This window comes from Clytia hemisphaerica, unplaced genomic scaffold (genome assembly GCF_902728285.1).
Source record: "Clytia hemisphaerica strain Z4C2 unplaced genomic scaffold, Clytia hemisphaerica genome assembly, whole genome shotgun sequence".
Classification (NCBI taxonomy): Eukaryota; Metazoa; Cnidaria; class Hydrozoa; order Leptothecata; family Clytiidae; genus Clytia; species Clytia hemisphaerica.
Window position 1 is genome coordinate 324488 of NW_027103507.1, and position 26407 is coordinate 350894.

At 34.0% G+C, this 26407-nt stretch overlaps 3 protein-coding genes across 3 annotated transcripts; 1 reads left to right on the forward strand and 2 right to left on the reverse strand.

The window, feature by feature from the left end:
* Positions 1–2189: 2189 nt before the first annotated feature.
* LOC136798861 (somatostatin receptor type 4-like) lies at positions 2190–3815 on the reverse strand. Its single transcript, XM_067055531.1, has 2 exons — positions 3288–3815; positions 2190–2976 (listed from the first exon to the last, which is right to left on the reverse strand). Exons 1-2 carry the CDS (start codon positions 3738–3740, stop codon positions 2491–2493), a joined length of 939 nt encoding a protein of 312 aa, XP_066911632.1. The 5' UTR covers positions 3741–3815; the 3' UTR covers positions 2190–2490.
* Positions 3816–10142: 6327 nt separating this feature from the next.
* Positions 10143–14047, forward strand: LOC136798885 (protein NKG7-like). Its single transcript, XM_067055546.1, has 4 exons — positions 10143–10265; positions 11509–11717; positions 12351–12488; positions 12816–14047. Exons 2-4 carry the CDS (start codon positions 11537–11539, stop codon positions 13004–13006), a joined length of 510 nt encoding a protein of 169 aa, XP_066911647.1. The 5' UTR covers positions 10143–10265; positions 11509–11536; the 3' UTR covers positions 13007–14047.
* A 634-nt stretch (positions 14048–14681) lies between these two features.
* LOC136798884 (arabinose 5-phosphate isomerase GutQ-like) lies at positions 14682–19182 on the reverse strand. Its single transcript, XM_067055544.1, has 4 exons — positions 18667–19182; positions 18130–18231; positions 16778–17007; positions 14682–15029 (listed from the first exon to the last, which is right to left on the reverse strand). The coding sequence occupies exons 1-4, from the start codon at positions 18911–18913 to the stop codon at positions 14886–14888; spliced, it is 723 nt and encodes a 240-aa protein (XP_066911645.1). The 5' UTR covers positions 18914–19182; the 3' UTR covers positions 14682–14885.
* Positions 19183–26407: the final 7225 nt, after the last annotated feature.

Genomic DNA, 26407 nt, shown 5'->3' on the forward strand with positions numbered 1-26407 from the left:
ACGTTTTGACTGAATGATGGAATGGAATGAATGGCGATAACAGTTTATACATATCTCTTATCAGACTTGCAGAAAGCGGACTGCAGAAAGTTATGAAAAATTGTTTCTAGAATTTAATGAATTATACCGTCAAGTTACACAACTTGCACAGTCATAACAAACAGATCCATCTGGTCTTCATTTAACATTGTTTTAATGTTTAAAAAACACTACCAGTGCTTGGCACAGAAGAGAGGACTCCCATTTGAAATTAATTGCTACTCCGCTGCCCTGTTGAATTTATTTATTATGGTCGTGTGTTTATTCCGCCAAGGCGGTAAAGCGATCACCCAAATTCATAGACCAATCAAAAGGGAGTTTAAAGCAAAATGGGGGAAAAATGAGCTTCCCTGCATAGTTATGAATTTTAAGTTTTGCTTTCGATTATCATTTGCGACCAGCAAAGTCTTCAAGATGGTTGTGTGCATGTTGTGTAACTTGACGGTACTAAACTACAAAATTTATTTACGAAGACTGGATGTAAATTATGTTTTTCTGACCTTGCCAAATTTTGGCTTTGACTGAATAGCAGTCAGTTTTTACGTACCTCATTGGCCTTGCAGACAACTGACAAATGGTTTCTGTGATTTGACCAAGTCTACCAAAATACAGTTCCTGTTGAAATGTTATAAATATGAACTACGTTTTGCAAAGATTTTGATGCAAATTGTGTTTTTCTGGAGTTTGCGCTTTGTGACTTAAAGTTTGTAGCTTGTTAGTTTAAAGTGTTATTGGAGTTTTATCAAGTAAAACAAAAAGTACAGTTTCTATGTATATTTGATGGATATCTTTATTTTGGTTCTGACGTTTTGGCAATTTTCTAATTTATTTCTAGATAACACTTTGGTCAGATATGGATATCGTCTACATCCAACAGAAAAAATGTATCATAACTGACTGGAATGAAATTAACAAAAAGTTTAATTACACTATGTTTCTCTTTTATTTTATAGTAATGAACTATAGCTTAATTGTTTGATGTCGTAGAAACAGTGCTACAATGCTAAAGAGAAGTATACTTTGATCTTCTCGTGGGGGGGGGGGGCTTTGGAGGAGCTCTCAGGCTTGTTTTAAATAATTTTAAATCAAGTTATCAAATGTTTCACATTTTGTACATTATTCAACATTTTTAGTCTACTCTGTTTCAGTACATCTCTTACATCTGTTAACCCACTTATTAAAGCTATCTAGCTAAGCTCTATTGGCTGACCTTCCAGCCTCGGCTGGTTTATTTTGATCATTTTCTTGTGAAACCAAAGATGTTTTTCCAAAGTGATGTCTGAGTTTTCGGTCCAATTTCAATTTTCATTCAATTAAAATTAAAGTCTATTCACGATAAGTGTGCACTCTTTTTTCTTTTACCTATAACTTTTGAAGTAATTCTTCAATCTTTAAAAATTTGGTATCATTGGAAAGATATTAGTGAGTGGAACAATTTAAAATAAAAAAATCTTTAAAAAATTTTAAAAGTGAAGATGAAAGTGAAGAAGAAAAAAAGGAAGATCTTGTAGAATACTGCTATAACTTTCATTTTCACTGGAGAGATGCTTTGATCTTAGGAGATCATCACTGTGAAAAAATTTTATTAAAATATTTATTAAATATGAAGTTAGGAGTCAAAGTTAATAAGTGATTGACCCCCAAAAAACGCAAAAAACTGCAAAAAACAGCGTTTTTAGACGTCAATCAGCTTATAACTTTGTTTGATATCTTTTGACTGAATGATTATTTTTGAGAATTTTTTTCACAGTGATAACGTTCGATGATCAAGGATTCACCTCAGTGAAAATGATAGTTGTAGCACTTTTCTACAAAATCTTCATTTTTTTCTTCTTCATTTTCATCTTCATTTTTAGAAATTTTTTGAAGATTTTTTTATTTTAAATTGTTCCACTCACTAATATCTTTCCAATGATACCAAATTTATAAAGATTGAAGAGTTCCTTCAAAAGTTATAGGTAAAAGAAAAAAGAGTGCACACTTATCGTGAATAGACTTTAGTACATCAAGACTAAAAAATAAGTCCTATAAACTAAGGCCAATTTTAAAACCATGTTTATCCTAAGCATTGTATTATTTTATGTCGGTAGCTCAACCTCAATAAAAGATGTCATTTTTCGAAATTTTGACAAAAATGACGTCAAACCCGTTAAAAAAAGACCCAATTTTTTAGTTAAAAATGGAATTAAAACTGATTAAAATACTTACTGTAGAATAAATTTTTCTTGTCAAAAAAATACTAAAGATCGGCAAAGGTGGTTTTAGACCCTGACTAACTTATCAGGGGAAGAGATTTGATTGTAATTATCTTCTCGATTTTCTTGTCTTTGAACGAGGATTGCACTCCTTCGCATGTTTTCGACGTACTTGCTCTATTGTCTTAAATTCACCAGTGATCAATTCAATTTAAATCTTATTGAAGTCTTATCAATAATTTTTCTTGACTCTCACCTAATTCGACGATGATGTTTTTCTCGTACAGAACCAACTTTTCAACTTTTTACGTAACAAACCTTGCGTGAATGCATAAACGAAAGGATTAGAGATTGTGTATGTCGCGGCAAAAACCGCATCAATGGTTCTAAGTCTTTCCGTAGCTACTTTGGTGGTCATGATCGTTAATGTAAAAAGTCTTGGCATCACAAATAAAACTGTCCACCAGTTTAATACAAGGATATCTCTCACACTTTGTTTGAGTGATGATATTTTCGGGGAAACTTTCCGACGTGGTTGGTTTCCCGTTCGGGTGGCAGTCTGTGATTGACTTTGTTGGAAGTCTCCCGTTATGTTTCGGATTCGTTTTTCACTTTTGGCGCGAATGCGTTTTATGATAGCACCAATGCTAAGGAGTGTGATGACAACTATAAACCGGTTGACAAGTTGCTGAATTTGGACGGCTTGTGTCATTTTCAATACGTCATCTTTTTGTCTGGTGGTCTATAAGAAAAAGAAAAACTATCTAAAGGCACTGTAATTGGAAACATTTTAATGGGCCTATGAGGGCTTCCAAAAACGAAACACGTTATTTTAGAACCATAAACTTCACCGAAAGAACATTTTTTGTAAGATTTTGGATTATAGTAAGTAAGAAATCTTCGACCACAGTCGGAGGCGACTCGAAGAATCCTCTTTCGATAGCTATCTACCCGCAGGGGAGAGCGCCAATCTTTCGCCCTGGATTCACTTACCCTACATCCTTCCCTCAATTGCTGGATCCGACCTAAATTAGGAGTTAGTACTTAACTTACCTGAAATAATATCAAAACTGCTGCCAAGTGGAAAAAACATATGAAGGAAGTTACCCAAACAATTCTTTTCTTTGTCACCAAACTATGATACCTCAAAGGATGAATAACCGCTATCAATCGGTCTACTGATAGTAGAATTGTGATACTGAATGACTGTATCCCTGATACTGTCACTAAAACAGATGCTAATTCCCACAAGAAGTGGACAACTAGATCACCATTCCTTGATAGAGTATAAGAAATTAATACCATTATCGTTCCTAAGACAAATATAGAGTCGTTAGCTGATAAAATTTGGATTAAGAAATATTGGTTTTGTTTCAATCGAGCTTTCCGGATTGTGATACAAAGTCCAACGTGTAGTAAGAAAACAATGAAACAAAATATAATTAGGATGATGCGTGTTGTGTTGATATTTTGATCAATAACCATGATGAAATTTATGATTTGCATTAATTCTTTTGCAGCTTTAACAAGTTTTCCAATGTCTAGACAACATTTTACTAAGCGTTCAAGCAAAAAGGTGAAATTTACCTTGTTATATTAAAATTTTCAATTATATTCCATAATCTAATTTTTATAAACATTTTATTTTGAAATTAATTTTCATATCATCTGCTATTTCAAAAACAAATTTTCTCAAAATTCCATTATTTGTTTCAGACTAAAATGAATTACGGAGAAGTATATTTTTGAAGAATAAATATCAAACAAATAATACTTATTCTCCTAAAACCATTTTAAGGGGGCGGGCTCAAGGTGTCAAGATTGGAAAAGTGCAAACAAAATCTTTCTCTTATTCAATCTTAAAGATTGAAAAAATTTAACTCGAATTACTGTAGGGAAAAATTCGGATTACAGAAAAAAATTTTAACAGCTTTTCGGCTGCGGGGACAAATAGTTTAGCTCAAATTTCAGATAATTTCAATGATAGATTTTGACATTAGAGAGGGTTTACAGGGTATTACAGTTAATTTATTTCACAGCCGAAATGAATCATAGGTAATAAGGACTGGAGTTGATCCCATAACGGCCTCCAGTTAGTTAGACGCAAAAACCACCCAATTTAAAAAAAACCCGGTGGGTTTGGATTAAACCTTGACTTAGACGATGCTATCGTCCGTATAATATGTTATTATGATATAACATAGTTTGTATATTATAAAACGTAATATGTTTCGCGGCGGATAGAGTCTGTGTTTACGGACGATATCAATTTGGCGCTTTTCTTGATTTTATCTTTGCCCTTACCGACCTTGGAGAAGGGTCGGTGAATTTTGCGGAAAATCCCTGCAGATTTATAGACGAACTTGGTAGAGAAAATCAAAACAACACAAAATCGAAGGGAAGGATGCAAGTAGGAAGTGAACTTTATCCAAAAAATGGTTGTTTTCTTTGAGCATGATGGTTCTGGGTCTGGTGAAGAAGAATATTCTTGTAGGATAATTTGGAGGCTGAAGATAAGACCTTACATAAACGCATTCGTCTTTAGCTTTTATGACAATATTAGTTAGAAGGGATTGTTTTCCTCAAGGCCCACAAACATAAATTCTAACTTTGATTTTTTGGAAATTTTATTCAACTTGATGCCTGACACCTGAAGTAGCATCTAAAGGTAAGGTTTATATTCACTGGATTTCGTAGTTTCTTTTATGGTAGCAGGAATCAGTGTCAGTTGAGACTGAAATATTGACTTTTTCCAGTTCTGTCAAGTAATGATTTTGTGCGCGCAAAAAATCTTCAATCTCTGTAAAGTTTTTTCTAAGATAGTCTAAATTTTAACAGATTTTACTTCCTGTTTATTTTTTTGTTGGGCTTGATTGAGTTTGATGTTTAGCTATCTTTTTATATTTTTTGATAGTCAATTTTTCAGCTTGGCACTTGAGTGAAAGTAGTGGTACCAGCACATATTTTAAATACCATGGTTATCTGGCATATTTCAACCAATGCATTTCTACAAAATTCAACCAACACCTTTCATAATATCAGACCGACACCCTTCACCGTGTCTAAACAAGACTTTCTGCGACATCCAAACAACACTTTCCACGATAACTGATCAACACTTTCCATTATGACTGAAGAAATAACCCTCCACGATATCTGAACAACACTAAGTCAGATGTTGTGGAAAGTCACTTTCCACAACATCTGAACAACGACACCTTCTATGATACAAGAACAGTACTGTACTCAAGCATCTTCAAACATCTGAACAAAAAGTTTCTTTTTGACTATATTTTTAGCAAGCAGCTGGTTCATTCAAAAAATGCTTTTCTAAGCCTCAGGTCTATTGGAAATTTGAACCATAAACTTTTTTAGGACACATTTCTACGATGTTAGAAAAAATTTTATCGAAAAGAATCTTTTTTTCACTTCAAATTTCCACATTCTTCTGGAGAAATGCAAAATTATCTGCTGCCCAATCAGACTATACACAGAATGCATATGTTATAAAAATTTCTCCTGACTGTAGGGTAATTCAAGTTGAAAAGCTGCAATTTTTTAATAAATTTACGGGGAAATTTCAGCTAATCACCGTGTCATTATTGAAAGATTAATAGTTTTCATCACCAATTCATCTAAAAGGTCAAGGTAATCTATTTTATTTGTTCCTATGATAAACCGTGAAGTCTGGTAACTTGCATAGCCATCAAATGACTGACCAATCAAAGCAGCCAAATTTCAAAACAAATGAACTACGCAGATCTGCTCGCAGCTCTACTCTGCCATTTTTTATTTTAACTTTGTATTTCAATGACCATCCAGGTCACTCATCCAGGCTATGCATGTTAGCCTCCACTGATGCAAGTTACCCGATCTCACGGTAGTTTACAAATTTCATCCAAAATTTTACAACCATATTATCAGTACATATGATCCTGCAAAAACACAAATTTTGTTTCAATTTTATAAAAAACTAAAAATTTATCATAATTCCTGAACCAATGATCAAAATTACTTTAGATTTGAAATATAGGGTCACTGTGATGATTGAAATATATTTGTAAAAAAAAATTCCCCAAAAAGTCTGTGGTTCAAATTTTCAATTTTAGACCTGAGGCCGAAAAGGCGTTTTTGAGTGAACCGGATGCTTTGCAAAAAATACCTAGTCACAATAAAACCACGTTTTAAATTTCTTTACTCAAATATCCTTTTAAATCATTAAAGTGACAAGCCCATAAAATCCCACGTAAAAATGAATTGATTTGTATTCAAAATTTAAAAAAAGATTACCAAAAATATGAAAGAATTTTCATATAAATTGATTTTGGCATGAAAAATCTGCCCTTGAAAAATTCCTTTCAATTGTGCATGGTATATGGATTGTGTTTAAGATTCTTTCTTTATACTTTCTTCATAAAAAATCAAAATTATGATAATTGTAAATAATGCCTTTTATATAATGCCCATATTGAATACAGAAGGGCAAAATAGCAACTATTTACTAACATAGCAGTCCATAAGAAGATAAATAAACAAAAGTCTTTTCTTAATGGCCATCTTGCTAGGAATGGTTGCTTTTTTGTCAGCAATTCAAGTTGGTGTCAACATTATATTGGAAAGGTTTTGTTATATATATACACCTTTCTAAAAATAAAAAGTTTTAGCACCTACTTGTAAAATTTTTCACTATTTTGAAACTACCAAGATTATTTTGAAACTTTTATATTTTCAATAGCTATCGAAATTATATCAGTATATGACAACTTGGCACAGGAAAAAAATCAATAAAATTCACCTTGACTTTTTAGTGAATTCACGGTGAAAAGCTGCAATTTGACAATTCAGAGTGAAATTTCACGTTTTCATCTTGAATTATTAATTGCGGCTTTTCACCGTGAATTCACTAAAAAGTCATGCAGTGAAATGATTTATGTTGAATTTTTCCTGTGTTGGACTTGGTTTTGGTAGACTTTAAGGTGGGAACAATTTGATTTGTTGTTTTACAGGCACGCCCAAGACCGAACCTAAAATTTACCTAAAATTTACCTAAAGCTTGCGGTCTGTAAAAAAACAACAAATTATATTGGTCTCGCCTAAACTATATATGTAGACAAAAAATCAAAACCAACAATTATGCCTTTTATGAAAATTAAAAAAAATTGATAAAGAAAAATAATGCATTAATTTGTAAAAAAGCTGTTTGTGATATTTGAAAAATGTCACTCTTCATAAAATTTTCCTAGAGCAATCAGACAAAACATACCACATACACTGGAGATAAACTTAGAAGATACAAGTTTGCAATACGAAAAGATCAGTCTTTCGAAAATAAAAACAAAAAAGAAAATGCTTTACCTCTTCTTCTCTTTATGAAAAAAATATGATATATACTTGCTTGAATCTGAGTTCTGCTTGTTAAAAGTAAATTCAAAACAAACCATTTACATAAAACACCTTGTTGCAAAGAAGTTACAAACTAAAGTACTAACTAATATGAGGCTAAGAGACTAAAATGCTAAAGAATTGCATAAAACATTTCCACACAATATATAGATCAACTTTCTGTCGCTCTGTTTTGGAATCACTATTCCAGTCGGGTCAATCTGTATTCACAGCAAGAACTGCCGCGGGATTTACCAGCCAGACCCGACTGTTTGTTTATATTTGTTCGAACCGGGCCGGCCGATCACACCGCTAACTAGTCTGAATCGCAGACCTCTACAAAACCACAGGTAGTATAGGTCTGCTTAATAATCTACCAACCGCTTTCCGGTTCGCAAAGGAAATCTTGGCGAGTAATTTGATTGACATTGATGTGCGCGCAAAAACGATCGTTTCGAACGTTTTCAATGGAATGTTTACATTTGAAATTCGAATCCCAGACCAGAAAAACAAAACAGAAAAAAGATAAAAAAACAATCTGATGCGCGCATTATGTACCGTCTGTAGATTTATTTTTGACTTTTGCTTTTATAAGATATCTGGTCTGTAAATTTATCAAAACTTTTCCATCAGCTCTTCGGTCGAAGCTCAAAAAATACAAATAATATGAACACAAAAGTGAAAGAAAACAACCAGAAACACTCCAATCTCTTCAAAGAATTGAAGCTAAGTACCTGAAAAGATACAAAGGCCACACAGTATTAAAAAGTGAAATGCCAAAGCTGAAGAAAAGTTCTTTGTTTGTTTTAACATTTAAAGGCCCTTGTTGAAGGAACAACAACACTCCTTTTTGTAGAATCATAAAGAAGTAATGTCAGAAATATTCTATATGACCCCCAAAATGTACTGTATATACATAACTAGAATACCTTGAAATAATCTGCAACATATCTGTAGAACTGACAAAACAATTATCTGGAGCCAAAGTGATCAACGAATCCAGTGTGGTAAAAAATTATACACTCATGCAAGTCCAAATTAAAGCATCAAAATGTAGTTTTATGAAGCAAAATTTTGTTGGTGCACACAGAAGATACATCAGGGCACTTAAATTCAATAAATCTGATTTCTCATCTTTTACCAAATCTCCACATTAAACAAGAAAGGAGGAAGAAAAACTAGCAAACTTCCTTCCGCCTACTTTTTTTTCAAAATCCAAATATATTTTCCAATCTATGATTTGGTGCCTCACAGAAAATTTAAACATTACGTAATGTTATATTTGTAGACACTCGCCAGCTAAAAATGTCTTTAGCCGTATATCGGCTAAAGGCGGCAAATCTCTGGACAAAGGAAATATAGCTTATTAAGCATCCTCTATAAGGAGCACGAATCCGTTAGTGGATGCCAGCAGCCTAACCGCTAACCAAAACCCAAAATTTCCGCTTTTCTACCAAATTGATATAGTCTAAGACAACAGCTACTCCCGTAAAAAATTCTCGTCTTCACGTTTGTTCCTCTTCGATGAAACTCGTCTTAGACTATAGCATAGTCTAACCTTGACTTTGAAATGAGAAATATCCACCCAGTCACTGGGTCAAGCGCTATTGAGCACTTTAGAAAGATCAGATTTCGTCGGGGTTTTTGATAAAGTTCTCGTTCTTCACTCGATTTTTACACCGGGTTATTGACCGGTGCGAATCTGACTGAGCCACTGATACAGGGATGTCTGTAAAATATTGTTGTCGAGCGTGGTCCTAATTACCCGACATTGAAATGGGCTTTTCCAGAAAAAAACCGTGCACCCCCTTTTGAGGAGGTCTAACCTTTTGTGATCTACCCCCTTGGAATTCCAGGCAATTTTAGGATCATACCTCTCTGGAATTCCGAATTTCTACAAATTTTCAATCCTTACCCCCTTGGAATTCCGCTTATTTTTGACGGAGTTTCGTCTACCCTTATGAAATTCCACTGCATTTCAAACCTTACCCCCTTGGAACGCAAATGGACCTCCTCAACAGGGGGTGCATAATTTTTTTCTGGAAAAGCCCAATGACATGTCGGCAACCAATAGTCAATTTCGGGAGAATGACTATATGTTCTATAAATTACTCTATCATTTCTATAAATTGAAGAAATAACCTTACGAGACTTTATAATTATTTTTGTTTTTATCACTTAGCTTTAGTAAGTAAAGCCATGGTAACACTAATGAGCTTTTAAAAATTCATTAGAAATTTTTTTTTCTAAAATAGATCTTTTTAATTTTTGAAGTATAGTTTTTGCTAAATTATTCTCTAATTTTTTGAATTAAAATAATCGAAAATTATTTCTTGAATTATTGTGTCAAAATAAATAATTCATGATTATAAAAATATTTTATCCATGGAAAATGAGGAGCTTCCCCACAGGAGTTTTAAAGAATCCTTTATGAAAATGTTCAGTTATTATTTATGAGAAAACATCTACTTAGGGGAATAATTCGCTCTCTTTAGAATATTTCGTGTTTCTTTCTTTCTATTTCTTATTTTTCTTCAATAAAGTAAGAAATTTTTAGGAGCCTTTTCAAGTTCATAAAGATAATTTTTTCGTGTTATTTAAAAAATCTTTGGGAGTGAAAAAGACTACTTAATATTGGTTTGTTAAGAGGTAAGATTTTTTTCTTTATTTTCAATTTTCCGGCGGGATTGGATGGCAAAAGTCAAATACAATAATGCTAATATATTTGAAAACTTAGTTGAGGCTTTATTTGGTCTTATCTTCAATTAACCTGCAATCATGATCGGAATACATTGAGAATTCCGGTTATTTTAACCTTTTTCAAAATTTAAAGTTCCGGCGAGAAAGTTGATTTTGGCCTATCTCTTTAATTTAATCGAATATTTCAATTTGGGAGGGGTTGGCAGACTTCCAGGCTACATTTTGAGCCTTATTGGACTATTTTTGAACTTTTGGATCCCCAGATCCTAAGGTTCTAAGTCATAAGTCTAGCGTTAAAACTCAGAGTTAAAACTCTTCCCTTTAGAGCACTTACAAATCAATTGTGGTTTCAAAACTTCCCGGAGAATTTTCTTTTTTCTCAAAAATTATTACCTTGATTGTGGTTGAACACAGTCTTCTAAATAAAATTCATCAAGTTTTTAGTTATCAAATTTTTATCTTTATATAAAGGAAAGGCTGAAAATATAAACTGTAAAAATTTTTCCATACTTAAAGATAAGGGAATAAGAAAATTACAAATTCTAATTTTTCTGTGAATTTTCTGAAACAGCTCTTGAGGTTTGATTATATCAACTTACCCGCCAAACTCTTGGTCATCTTGGAAGTTCCACATAGAAAATCCACAGAAATGTATAACACCCCCTTCTCATAGACATGATAGGATTTCTTTCAGCCAGTGGGGATAAAAATAACGGACTGAAACTCGATGGGGATTGATATTTCCCTATTCAGTGGGGATGGTAAAATATTAAATATTTACCAGTGAGGATTGGTTTATTAGATTATTTTCAGTTGGGACAAAAATTGAAGGATAATTTTCCACGGGGGACGGAAATTTTGCTAATTTTTCCAGTGGGAAGGGTTCCCAGTGGGTTTGTGAGAAGGGGTGTTGTATAGGATTTGGACATACACATAACATACTTCGAAAAAAAAGGTTATTCACTAGCTGTGTATTAGCTTACTTAAGTATTACGAGGTCGGTAAAACTGTGCTTGATAATGAAAAGTTATTTCTTAAATCAATCAAAAAAATCTTAAGGAAAATTTGAAATAGAAATAAATTTCAAGTCTTAATCGACTTCTTAATCCTTAATTTTAAGAAAGTCTGAAAAAGACTTCCAAGTTGTAACGATTATCAGCAATATCATAATTGCTACCAACTTTCTTTTTAGGGACACTTCAATTGCCATCGTCAACAAGATGAACCAGCAAACGCAATATCGAATTTTCATTTTACTTTTTGTGATTTTTGGTTCCATCTCTTTGTTAATGTCAGTTTGTGGAAAGTATTGGATCAAGACAACTGACTTATATTCTGGACTATGGGAAATGTGTTTCCACGATGTTTCACATTGTAAAGAAGTTGATACCGCTAAGCAATGTAAGTAACATCCCTGTTTTAGTGACATTTGACAAGCGAACGGATAAAACAAAGTACCTAAATACAGTCAGCTCTTCTAATTCGAACCATTGCTATTTGAATCTTTCGATTATTCGAACAAATGTTGTTTGATTATTAGTATCAAATACTTTAATTCCAATTTTTCACTAATTCGAAGAAAATTCTTAGTGCCTTTATCAAAGATCGAATTAGAGAGAGGCAAGTGTACAAATGAAATGAATTACGTCACGAAAACACTTACCTCGTTTTCAAAATATTGCTATGTGATTGATTCCCAGAGGAGTTCATAATTTACCATATTAATAAAAGTTACACTTGAAGATTCAAGAGATTTAAGCACCTTCGTAACGGTTTTAATTTTAATTTTTTGGGAAGGTTTTGAGGCTTTCTTGACGATAATCTTTGAGTTTAAATCCCGGAGGGTTAGAGTAGAATATGGGAAATTATGTGACTTCATTTCCCATTCAGAGGTCTCGGGTCTAGCCCTTCGGGCTTGGAAGTCAATGGGGATAATTGACAATCTAAAATTAAAATGCTATAAAATGATATTCTTAGTTTTAGTTGCCAATTTCATCATGAATGTTTTTTCAAATTATTTTCAAATTTCTTTAGACTGGATTCCACTCGTCCGTGGTTTCATGATTGCAGGCTTGTCATTATTTGGTTTAGCTCTCTTGTTTTTCATTTGTTTGATCTCCAGTCCGAAAGCGTTCAACTCCTCAGTCCTCAGTTTCATCATTGGAGCTGGCGGTGAGTACACTAATCATTTCAGTGGTCATAGCGTATAGTAGAGCAGGAGAAGGTTGTGGGCTTGAACTCTAGACGGGTCATGCCAAAGTTTCAAAAATGATATTTAATACCTTTAAGCTACTCAGGAAATAGGGTAATTGGGAGAAACCTAGAGAAAGGAGTGGCCTCCCTCCCCTACTTTTGGGTAGACAGCTATAAAGAAAAGAAAACCTTCAGGCCGCCCTCGACTGCGGTTGTGAACTGAAGAAACCGAGAAAAATTGATACCCAATTATTTCACCATATTTCTTAAGAAAAGGCTTTAATGAACACTTTGAATTTTCAATAGTGTGTGCATCAGTCGTTGGAATGTCGATTTACACTCAATACAACAGTGACACCACAAACAGTTACAATTACCACTGGGCGTACTGGCTTGGGTGGTTCGGTAACGTACTTATGTGTTGCGCCACTGGTATGGCAATTCATGACGCCCGCCGCCCTGCATCACCTTATGCTGAAGCTGAACGTTTGAGATAAATAATCACACATAATTTATCACTCGGTAATAGACCATTTTACAGTCGAAATAAATCATGGGTAATCAGGACTGGTTATGCTCTAGTAACGACTTCCGGTTGGCTAGACACAAAAATCTTCAAAAAATTTCAAAACTTTGGACCAATAAAAAGTCGTCATTGGCGTGCAGTGGTCCTAATTACCCATTACGCTTTACGAATGTGAAATGGCCTATGATAGGCAATTTTGCAGTTGCAATGAATCATGGTTAATCAGGACTTAATTGCGTTTTTATAACCAATTCCTGTAGGTCTCAAAAATCTCAGAAATCTTGGACCAATAAGAAGTCGTTTTTTTTCTCGCAAAATCTTGTTCACCCATTACGAATTGCGTTTACTGTAAAATGGCCTATACTGTTTGTATTTGTAATATCTCGAAAATTTGTGACTAAAGTATAGTAAATTTCTAATGAAATTGTAACACCCTTGTAAGACTAACATTCTTTCTGGGCATGTATTTAAGAAAATTTCCATAATAAAGACGTGCCACTCACCGAAATGTCTCGCACCATAAATTTTGTTTTTCGATCTACAAAAGTAAAACTTTTAGATTTAGTTTTAGAAAGTTTTAGAAGCCGTGTTATACAGTATTTGTCCAAAAACAATTGACCTTTAAAGGTATTTTTGAGATGTCCGTGAAATTTGTAAAATTTGTTTCTTGTCTTGTCTTCATTTTGAGCAGTTTGCACTTGATTTTACTCTTATTTTCATTTCAGTACGTTTCTAACTTTGTAAAAATTGTTAAATTGTATATATTAAATGAAATTTGTATTTCAAAATTGAATTTATCAGCCTTAAAGAGATAATATTTTGCACATATTATATTAATAAATAAATACACCACCATAATAAAAGTTATAAATTTTGGAAATTTCCTGCACAAAATACAAAATATCCTATCAAATTGTCTATGAAAATTGTGCTTTTCTAGCTAAGAAAGAAAATAATTTGTTGTCTATTTTAGTGCTTCATAGATTGAATAATGAACATGATTGAATTCAAAGATTTGTACCCCTCCAATAACCAATAAAATTGAGTAAGAATACGTAAGCTAGGGGAGAGGGCTTTTAGGAAAAAATGGGTGCCGGGTATTTGCGAGGGTATAAGAATTCCATTTTTACATCCTCAAAAGTCTCTTTAAGGGTTACGAAAACCCCCAATGCACTCCCTAAAGATTGTAAATATGCCAAAGACAAATTGTGTATATTCCTAAAATCGTTGGAGATAACATACAGCCGAGGCTCTCTAATTCGACATTTCACTATTAAATATGCTCCATTAATATTCAATGATATTGAAAGTCACCGTCAACAAGAAACTCTGGCAAACGATTCGATACGCTCTCTTATTCGATGGAAATCTATCTCTCCTTGAAAATTGAATTAAAAAAGCGTCAACTATACTATGTATCCCAGCTGGCACAATACGTCTGTTTAACGTTTATCTAATGATCACAACGTCCTTATAACGCCCGGGGTACTAGGGTTGCGAGCTTACAGGGGGTGCCGCCCGACTTTCGACCCTCAGACCATTACCGGGACTAAAAAGGAGAAAACAAAGGAAAATTTTGTGAATTTTACAACCCTTACAAATTTGACCAATTTTGACCAAATTTCGATCTTTCTTGGGGTAAAAAGTTGGAATTTTCCTATTTCTCCTACCCTTAGTGGGACTGAAATTTGATTTTCTGATTTTCTCGACCCTTAGCGAGACTTTGGAAATCCAAAAAAGGTACCCTTAAGGGCGGTGCATATCGTACCCTCCATTTGCCTAAATACCCCCCTCGGGTTATAACGTTAGAACAACGTTGTGTGCCAGCTGAGAATAGAAATAAATAGATTTCATTGGTTCTCATCATTCATATCAATAGAGGGCTGACAAAGTTTGACACCAAGTGACCCACCTGGATGGTTTCTTGCAAACTCGATCTTACTGAATCGTTTTCGTGTTATTAATTCACAAACAACTGCATTAATTATCATCTCCTGAAAGATGGAAAAGTTGTGGAAAAAGAAAGTTCGAAAAACTACATTAGATAGATAGATATTCCTTCCGATGCATTGGAATGGGTCCTACCAACGAGGTCCTACCTCTGGTTGCAGTAGGAATCACAGTGCAATCAGACATTCCTACCCTACAGATACGAGCTTCCGAGCCATGGCGTATACCTTATCGGGGAAAAAATGTCGGGGAAAAGTGACGAACATTTTAAGGGGGTGACAAAATTTCCCCCAACGAATTTTTTCCCCGATATTTTATCACCCGACCAAAAGTTTTACCCGATTTTTTTATCCCCGACCAAAACTTTTACCCGATTTTTCAAACCCCAACCAAAATCAAAATCCAAATTTTTTGGCGAAATTAGTGCTTTAAACGTCGAATTACAAGATCTTTTTTCAAACTAGTGAAGGAAACCATTTCATTAGGACAATTTAATTGGGTGAAAGTGAAAATGAAAGTGAACAATTTCGTCGGGGAAAAGTGACGAATTTGAAATTTTGGTCGAGGGAAAGTGACGAAAATGCCTCTAGGTGATGAAATTTTTCCCCGACGAAAAAAAAAACCGACTAAATAAAATTCCGATATTTTTTCCCCTATAAGATACCATGACACTCGATCTACATGAGAGAACGGATGTCCTCGCAGGTGTAGAAACGCCTAAGTGTCTCAGCACACCACACTGTCTGGAATATCTACCCATACTCTTGTATTACAGTTATGGTACCCTATTAGCCTAATATGGCATGGGTTGACCCGAGCGAAGGAGCATTCACTTGCCAAATGAATCGTAGTGCCACGGTGAGTATCGAACTTGGGCCTCCTGGACAGAAGTCAAGCACGATAACCACTACGCTACACTTGCGAATATAAACTACACAGCCATGTCTGACAGGTCCGGTGAGAATTTTTCACCCAGTGGGGATAAAATTTCTATCTAAATCTCAGTGGACAGTTTCCATTGTTCCTAAGTCAAAAAATCCAGTGGGATGATTTTGGAGTACAAATCTACCCTTGAATTTCAAATTTGGATGAAATCGAAGTCAATTTCCCGGTGGGGCTAAAACTGTAGGGTAATTTTACAATAGGGGGCCAAATTTAGGCCAAATTTTCCAGGGGGCTGTGCAGATATGTTGCTTTGAAAATTTCGAACAACTTTTTAAAAACAGTGGACAGTATACTGAAATCACAAAGCTTTATATTTTAATAATAATGATATTTTTACGGAGGGATAATTACTGTGAACACCACAGCCTAGCTTTCTTTGAAATTAAGCTGTGGAGACAAACTGTAAGAAAGTTTATCGCGTGTGTCTCTTATAGGGTGTTCTACATTATGATTCATCCACTTGAAAGTGATTAAATCATTATTATATCACTCCACTTGTCCCTGTCGTTTGCCAATAGAGTGCATTCTTACACCCCTGTCTCAAAGCCCCGGTGGAACTTTTTCCTAAGCGGGGATAAAAACTCCTATTGAAATCTCGATGGGGATAGAAATTTTATTGTTCCGAGGTTAGAAAACCCAGTGGAGATGGTTTTGGAGTGAAATTATATTTTTAAACATTATGGAGCTCAAGGGGATGAAATCAAAGTCAAATTCCCAGTAGGGCTGAAATTCCAGGGTATTTTACCACCGGGGATGAAATTTTTGCCAAATTTTCCAGTGAGGCTTGAGTCCCAGCGGGTTTGTGACACAGGGTTGTATTCTTATAAAAAATCATTTTAATACAAACCTGAAGAACTACACTCGTGGTTGGAACGCCTCCTATTGGTTCTTCAAGATCGTTTTCCAATTCATAAGAAATGAATGCATCACTACTCTCAGCTAACTTGCAATCATCATGCCCAATGACAGATAAAATATGTACTCCACGTAAACGTAAGTGGGAAGCCGCGAATATGCATTCACGTGTATTACCGCTATGCGAGAAGAACACGCAAACGTCGCCACGTCTTGCTTTACCTGGAAAGATAATCAAAAGTGTTAAGATTTGACTTTCTCATTAACATTGTCCTGAGATTTCATATCGTGATATAGATATCGTGCATAGGCGTAGCGGGATACCCTGCAAAATTTATGGATGAGAGCAGTTTTTACGACACTGTAATTGTTATCTTTGTTTTATCAAAAGATGTCATAAACGTCTGCACTCCCTCATAAATTTTGCAGGGTATCTCGCTTCGCCTATGTCGTGCTTTGTTACAGCTTTTTATCAATTCAATTTAAAGGGGGGGGGTGCACAAATAATGTGCAGATTTCCCTTCGAGAAAAAGTTAAAAAAAACTTATTTTCTCATCATTCAATTGACTTGGGAATTTCAGAACTTTTTTCCATTGTTTTGGATTTAACACAGGTTAAATCGTGGTTTAACTTTTATTTGATAAGCGCCACAGTATTGGAATTGCTGGGTGGCCGCCCTCTGCCAACTGAGTCTACTTTGCTAATAACCACGTGACGCCATGTTCATAATGGCTATCGCAACTCCCTGTTCAAGTCGATGCTCTAACTGAAAGCTGACAGGATGAAATATTTTTTACCTCCCTCCCTCCCTGCAGTTATGGTTGTAGGCGATCCTCACTTATTTATACTAATATTGTATTTATCGGGACAAATTTTCCCCAAAACTTCTTATTCGAGGATTAGCCATAATGTCATGCCAAACTTATATCTACCGACTCACACTTACTTCTCAGCCGTCTGACTACTTAATTGGTTTCTACCCCTAATCTAGGTCATAGGCAAATGGAAAGTTAAATTTTGCTTTTTTATAATCATAATCTCAATTCGCAAAAAAGTGCTCAGCCATAGAAAATTGATTACTGCAATAACGTAAAAAAATATCATGTAATAAATCGAGAACCCTAAATAGGCTAGTATACATTTGGGGGGGTTTTGCACTGGAGAAAAAAGGGTATTTGAATATTCAATACGAATTATAATCACAATAATAGGGAGTACAAGAAAGTTCAAAATATATTGAGATTTTTGGGAATATTTGCTGTGTTTTAAAATTTTGCAGGGAACTCTCTTTCTTATGAAATATTATGACAAATATTATGATTTTATGTAGCAGAGATTTTTTACCTAGATCGCCGTGTGTCCATTCAGCACCGTGTACATAGTGAGCAGGTGTCCCTGTAGATGATAATGATCTTGACATCCTTTCAGCAACAATGCCTGATTTACCTGTATAAATATTATAAAAGATTCTAAAGGCTTACAAAAAGCAACAGAAAGTCAAAATAATCTCTCCAAGGGTCAAGATTTTCCCCTTTTTGGGTCCCTTTAAGGGTAAGAAACCCATGAAAAGTCAAATGAACTCTGTTCGTCAACTACAGATATGTATAAACAATTAACCAACATCAACCAATAGGAATTTATTGGAGGGGCAACCTCAGTCAGTTGCTTTGAAAGGGAGGCATATCTTTTTAGAGATCTCTATTCACCAAAGATACAAATCAGCCATGCCAACGAAAGTTTTAATTACTAGTTTTTCTTTGTCGAATCTAGAAAATGTAAAAGGGGTTTCAAACGGCACTGCGACAGGGGTATACCAAGAGATTAAACTTACTGCCAGTTAAATTGAATGCCTTAAATTGAAGGACATATCGAACAGCTTACCTATTCCAGATGTTATCAAACAGCCATTACATTTTTCAATGATATCCACAAAGCCTTTCACCAAATCAGGTTTTAAACGTTCAGCTAGCGCCGTTGCTGCTTCAGCATCTTTTCTAATGCTTATCATAAATTCTTCCATGTTTTGATTGGCTGTTGATGATGACGTTATTCGTGATGTCACGTGTTTAGTCATGTGATGTGAATAATGCCCATTGCATGACGGGAGCTGATCAGGTATGTTTGGCATGGTTTTAGAGAATAAGAGTCAATGGATGACTCTTTTTCTAAGTTATTTTTAATTAAATACTCTAAGAACCCATCCTTGATGTAAAAGAAAGCAAAAGTCAAATAGTTCAAAACAGGAGTCTATAATTTCTATCATGGTTATCAAATTTTCACTTAAAGGTTTTCTTTTTACATAAGTGTTCCCGTTTCATATCAGACACATATTTCATACCAGGACAGTGTCTCCCTATTGTTATATTATGCTGATACAAACAAAAATGTTTTTCTCTTCCTCAGTATGACCAATCTTGTTCCACATCCGTGTCAATCCAATGTGAACAAGCTTGTGAATTAAAAATGATGAGTAAGCAAACGATATCACTCTTATTCAAAAACAAAACCTTTAAAATCAAATCATAAAGCTCAAACGCTCCTGATAAACCCTATCTTCATACTCACATATAAGAGTTTATTCATAGTTTATTCATAGCCTTCCTGCTATCATTTTACAGCAGAAAGTATTATGCTGCCAGGTTTCGAAGGTTTTTTGCAGAAAAAAAGATTTTTATTAAGATGCAACTGCGATAAGTCGTTATCGCTACTCTGCTGGATGATTGCAAGAATTTTCCCATTCTTCGTACGTCTCTCATTAATATTAGTCATCATCACACGTTTTTTTATAAGAACATCCAAAATCTTTAAGCCTTTGGATCTTCTTAACATTTTGAGTTTTAAACCTAAAAATGTTCTTAACATGATCTTATTTTCACCATATTTTGAGAATTTTTCCATTTTCCTCCTACGAAATTGGGTGTTTTAAAGTCTGCAAAGCCTTAAAATGTTCTTAACTTGGTCATCGAATCCTTATGTTCTTTTATAGTTTGCTCTTATAAAAAATGTGTAGATGAGACGATGCACCGTGCTCACATCTCATACCATATTGAGTTTCAAGTCGAAGACTAGGATTAAATCTTTAACCTTTCTCAGGCTAGCAACAATGATATCTTAAAGACTCTCTGACCATAGTCAAAAGATCGGTTATGAGATTTGAAGATAAAACTTATGTTTCGAGTTCCTTTACACTTTTAACAAAAAAAATGTCTTTATAAGTTGTTTGTGGATTTATTCTACAAGAGCAATTAACAATTTAATTTAAAAAATGACGTTATGAACCTTAAAAATACGTTAATGAAATGTAATATTACCTTCTTTTACAAAAAGTGTTTAGTTTTAATGGGTAATTAACCTTTTTCTTACGAAATCTTTTCAAATTGTCCGCAAAGAAGTGAACTATTTGAAAATTTTCGGAAATTTTTTCTAAATTGATGTATCAAAAATTATGACCGTTTTTATACCAAAAATTAGAATGAAAAATTGGTCAAACGCCACAATTTTTAAGATTCTGAGACAAAGAAGCTTTTACAAAAATTTTCCGAAAAACTATTTTTAAATTTTAGTTTGGTTAAAGATAAACCATCTTGCGCAAAAAAATTTTTTAAAATGGTTTCTTCTTCGCCGAAAATTAAATTTTCAGATTCAGAACTAGTTGGCCTAACAGAAAATGTATAACAAACATGCCATAGTTTTGTTGGTTACATCAGTCAGAAAAACACATTTTTATTCATGACAAATATGAAAATTCAATTATGGTCAGAGCCATACTGTGGTACTCCTGTACCGTGTGATAACTATTATAAAATCGCATTACCATAATTTCTCTGATTTAGTGCGTCCTCTAATTAATGCGGATTACGTTAGAGAAATTACACCTTGCAAGACCTTTATTCAACCCATATATATACTATCACTATGCCAGTCACAAGTCTGGGACTTCGGGTTTTGTTTTGTTTATGTATCTTTTTTTTATTTTTTTTTATTTATTTGATGTGTTTGCTTTTGTATTTGTCCCCATTTTGTATGTATTTTGATGAACTTACGGAAGTGTGTTTATCAAAAAAGTTTTTTGCAATTCATTGTTTCTCCACTATTACTTTTCTTCTATCTTCATTTGGATTAGGTTTTTCTTTCACATACCACTATTTAAATTCCCTTTAACTTTTTGCTAAATTACCCTCTGTTTCGGAATGATTAAAAAATAAAAAATACCAAAAAAATCGTAAATACACACAATTAACAAAAATATTCTTAACTTTTTTCGTTTTTATCAGTTTGAGTTATTTATATATCAATACTTTTCTTTTTCTAAAATGACAGATATTACATATCTTCACTATATATATAAATAATACCATAGTCTATCGTAAACAGTGTTTCCACGAGCTTTCATTTCTGAAATATAGTATATAATCACAATTTTCATTCTAAACCCAAAATATGGGTTAAACACAAGCATTCCAAACGAATTGTTGCCATGTGTCTCCTAACAACGACAACTGTATTTTTCATTTTCACTGTTTAGTGTTTAGCAATCTGCGATAATTAATTATAGTCGAACGTGCGCAACGCACTGGGCTCAACTTCAGTGTCTTTAAATTATTCATAGGCCCAATTGTAGACCCCCAGATATTCACCCAATGAAGAAAGTGTGCCAAATTTCAGCCAAAACTGACCATTTTTGAGGCCTGTAGGCTGCTCTAAAGTTTTAGCCTCGTTTTGGCGAAAAACTCGTCCCCAGGCCCCAAAGTCAAAATATTTTAAAAATCAAAAAAATGCCCCCAGATATTCACCTAAGGAACAAGTGTGTCAAATTTTTAGCCAAATCCGGCAATTTTTGAAGTCTCCAGGCTGCCCCAAAGTTTTAGCCTCGTTTTAGTTAAAAACTCGTCCCCAGGCCCCAAAAGTCACAATTTTCAAAAAATGAAAAAACACCCCCAGATATTCACCCAAGAAACAAGTGTGCCAAATTTCAGCCAAATCCAAGGATTTTTAAAGTCTCCAGGCTGCCCTAAAATGTTTGTGACAGACAGACAGACAGACAGACACACACACACAGACAGACATTGTCAGATTGTAGCTCAACTGAAGTTGAGAAAAGAGAAGAATGCTTCATTTTTGAAAAAATTATTGGCCCCTCTTGCTATAGCACTGTTATTAATTACGTGGTTTTTAGGAAATTCCCGAAAAAAAATGGATGTTTACATGGAGACGGCAGTATAGAAAAGTAATTTAAAAGGTCCTTACCTCCCTCACGCAGTCCAAGTACCTATTTGCCTAGACGATAATATCCTCCGTTACAGTGATAGTAAAGGCGTGAAAATGTGGTGGTATACGGAAAAAGATCGGTGGGAGAGTTTCGATTTCGATTTTGGCAAACTCTAACGATTGTAAACTCTTTTCAGCAACGGTTTGCGAATTTTCTTCGGCTTTGGACTTATTTCTTAGTTAGTGATTTGTCTTACACTATAGTATAGCCTTACTTACCTTAATTACCTTTGTTTATCAGGGGGTTCTGTTTAGGATATTACAGCACGAATCAGGCTTGTGTTGGTCATTTATTTATTTTATCAAAAGAAATTAAACACAAACCTAATCTCGTACCCAGAGCAACATGCATCACTTTTTGATTTCACTGATGGACGTGATACAAAGGCGACTGTTATTAGAATGATAAATAGCAAACTGTATTGCAACATCATCATAATACAGAAAATCGAAAAGATTGGAAAGACGAAGATGAAAAATGAAGAAGAATACAATCAACTGCGTGTAGAATCGCGCTATGATGAGGGACATATATAAAATGGCACAAAATGACAAAAAATATCCAACTCTGCAGGGCTGTAACTATTCATCTGAGTTAAGACACGAACGATCTCATTACATTTTCGAAATCAGTGAGGCTCAGATATTCTAAGAAAAATCATTCTCAAAAAGTTAAGTGTCCACATACTTTTAAGGCAGAGTTTAAATGCACTGGCCTGGTAAAATCCGAACAGAATCTATAAAATCGAGCGGCAAGTTCTAAATCTTTTCTAATCTTGAATCTAATTTCTAAACATAGAGTATACCCTGGGGGAGGGGTACTTATGCAAAAATAGGTGCTGGGTATACCTTAGTGGATAAATTTTTGCGGGGAATAAATTTGGCGAATTTCCTTTTCGCCAAATTAAATCTCCGCCAAAATTAAAGACAAATTATATTTTTTATCGAGAAATTTCAGAAAACTATTTTGCCTTTCTTAAGCCGATCGCGTATTAACCGTATACATTTTAACCAATTTTCTCAGGTGAGTTAAGGCAAGTTCCAAACACATATTTTGCGTGATGCGCACCGCTTCTCATTGTTCCTTAACTTTCGTATATAGCTAAAAAGAAGCGTATTAAGGAGAGGATTTCAGAAAGTGCTGGGCCGAAAATTTAAATTAAGCCAATCTCAAGATATCGGCCAAAAACTGATTTTTACGTTAGGAAATACGTCGAAAAAACACACTTCAAAAAGACATGTTAAATGACGTCATATCTAAAAACAGCGATAACTTCGATTACATTACTACAATTAACAACAAATTTTGACTGGAGACGTAGATTAACGATTCTAAAATATTTGTTGAGAAATAAAATAATGATGACGTCATCAAAAGTTTCAATTTTTTCATGCAATATTTTAGAATCAGCAATCAAAATATGTTTGGAACTTGCCTTAATTCACCTGAGTTTACCGTTAGAGTCGATCGTATGTTACTCGTCTTATTTTTTTCTATTCTTAGCTTCAACAAAACACCTTAATAAAAAACTGTTTTTCTTTCACCAAATTAAATCCCCGCCAAATTTTCAAAAATCGTTCATTCGCTAAATTAAATCCCCGCCAAATTTCAGAAAATTGAGCAATCGCCAAATTAAATCCCCACCAAATTTTAGAAAATTGAGCATTCGCCATATTAAATCCCCGCCAAATTTTAGAAAATTGAGCATTCGCCAAATTAAATCCCCGCCAAATTTTAGAAAATTGAGCATTCGACAAATTAAATCCCCGCCAAATTTTAGAAAATTGAGCATTCGCCAAATTAAATCCCCGCCAAAATTCATCTACTTAAGAGTTAAGGTATGCAGACGGTAAGGGTCGGTTTTTTTCACCTTTCAAAGTCTCTTTAAGGGTTGGAAAATCATAAGGTATAAAAATAGTCTCTCAAAGGGTCAGATAATTTTTAGGAATTTTTTTTTATTTCGAGAGAAAAATTGGTAAAAAAGTCTCTCCAAGGGTAGGATTTTCTTCAAAAATCGAAGAAAATTGTTCCAAAAAGTCTTGCTAAGGGTCACCTTTTCAGCAAAAATCAGTCTGAGGGTCGGTTTTTAGAGGTCCCGTCCGAACATACCCCTCATCCGCCAACCCATGTACAGTATATAAAGTATGACAGTATTGTATTAAGTAAAAACATCTTTCTTTTATAGTATAATATAATGTACAATTCAAAAAACTTTTTCTGTTTAAACAACCGTTATATCGAAAATTACAACATAATTAAACGAACAAAAAAATCAACAATGCCATGGTCAAGACAATAAAAGTGAGATGCAGTAAATAATATACTAAAGACTTTGTGCACTAAGGATTCAACTTATTATTGATTTACAGTCCACTCGCTTCAAGTACGCAGTTTTTCTTATTACCATGTAGACAATGTTATCGTCCGTTACATTCTCAGTTTCTTTAAGTGCGTGTTGTCACGCCTCAGTAACTTTTTACTTTGCAAGAAGACGTTTCTCGAAATTGTATATTGGAAGTTCTTTTTTTGTTTACTAGAGATGTTTACTACTAAATTTGTTAAACAAGTCTTTTGTATTAAATTCAATTAGTGCTGCATACTGTAAAGAGAAAATCACAAAACGTATTTTCAAACATGGAAAGGGAGATTATATGAAATGACCACTCAAAAAGGTGGTACATTGGCTCTCCGGCAGTCTAATTTTTAGAGTTTCCAAATTTTCTTTATAGATTATGATAGCTAAAAGATTGATCTTTTTGGAACCATCGAGCCATATAAAAAAAAAAATTCAAGGAACAATAAATTACATTTGAAGGGAGAAATATCGCACATTTGTGTCCTTTAACCCGTCATATCTTCCTGGAATCCAATATTTCTTAATTTGGCTCGATGGATTTAAGATCGGGACCACTTAGAGGTGGTGTGCTCGAAATTTCAATAGAACTTGACTATTTTTAGATAGCCGGAAGGAGCTATATATAGAAAAAGCACCCATTTTCTTGGATTTTTGTCATTAATCATGCCAATTTAATGAACTAATGATTTTTTTTTACATTATTAATAATTTTTATCTTTAATCTTTCTAACCAAAAAAATTTTTCATTGGAATTATAACTAGAAGGAAATTTATACTCGTTTGAACTAAGATGATAAAACGCCATTCTGAAGAAGATGAAAAAGCACTTAAAGCAACTGAGTTGATAATAAAAGGCGGAAAAATATGGCGGTATGGCGTTATGTCGGTATGGTGTTATGACGGTATACGGAAAAAAAATCGGCGGGAGAGTTTTGAAGAAACTGGCAACTCTACCGACTGTAAACTCTTTTCGGCAAAAAACCCGTTTGTGAAATTTCTTCGGCTTTGGGCTTATTTCTTAGATAGTGATTCGTCATAGTCTAATTACCATGCGGAAACTACTCTCCAGAAAATTACTCTGAATACACCAAATGATTTCCAAACGGTAGCGAAAAAGAGTGCATAATTTTAGCGAATGGACTTTAGATTTGATAAGATTAGCCAGAGAACCAGGATGTAAAACCTCCGCCCAACAAAGTCTTTCAAATCTTATAGTCTTATATCGTAAACAAACTGTCATGGCGACTTGTTTTGATTCTTCTAAGAGCTTTGGATTTTGACTATGTTGTGATACGATGTACCCTTGAAAAACCGAACAAAAACTACCTTAAGGAAAGTAATATTCTTTCCGCCAAAATTTCTTTCCTTAAGATATATCGCTTTTACTAGAATACGTTTTTGACAGGTCTAGCTTAAAAATCTGCATTTACCTATAGGTCCAGCTCCAATCAGCACATTATCGAGATCTGAAACTCCTATTTTCATAGAATTATCAAACTTTCATTTTTGAGTACAGTCAGTCTCAATCACTGCAAAAACACAAAAAGTGCGTAAAATTCTTGAAATATAACGAAAAAAATATAATTCAACCTAGTCTAAAAAGTGCAGAAACAATAAAAGTTATAAAGCATCTGGAAATATCGTAATGTAATATATAAAATCTGAAATATGAACAAATAAAAACAGAGATAAAGATTTTAATGTGTTTTTTTTCGAATTCAACTCTTGGGAGTACATTATCCAATCAAAGAGTTTGTTAAATTGTTTTTTTTTCGTGCTGCTTACACAAAAATAAAATAAAGACTTAAACCAAAACCTGTGTAGGATATGGGTGTCTCATCTGTGAGATTTTCTATGTGATTAGTAATATCCAAGTGTTGTAGTCTTTCCCTCTGGATACAACTCAGTATAACAATTTAGAAGAACTCAAAGTAAACAAAGGAGAAAATCTAAGCTAAGAAATAAGTACAGTATAAAATGCAAAAATTGCGATAAAA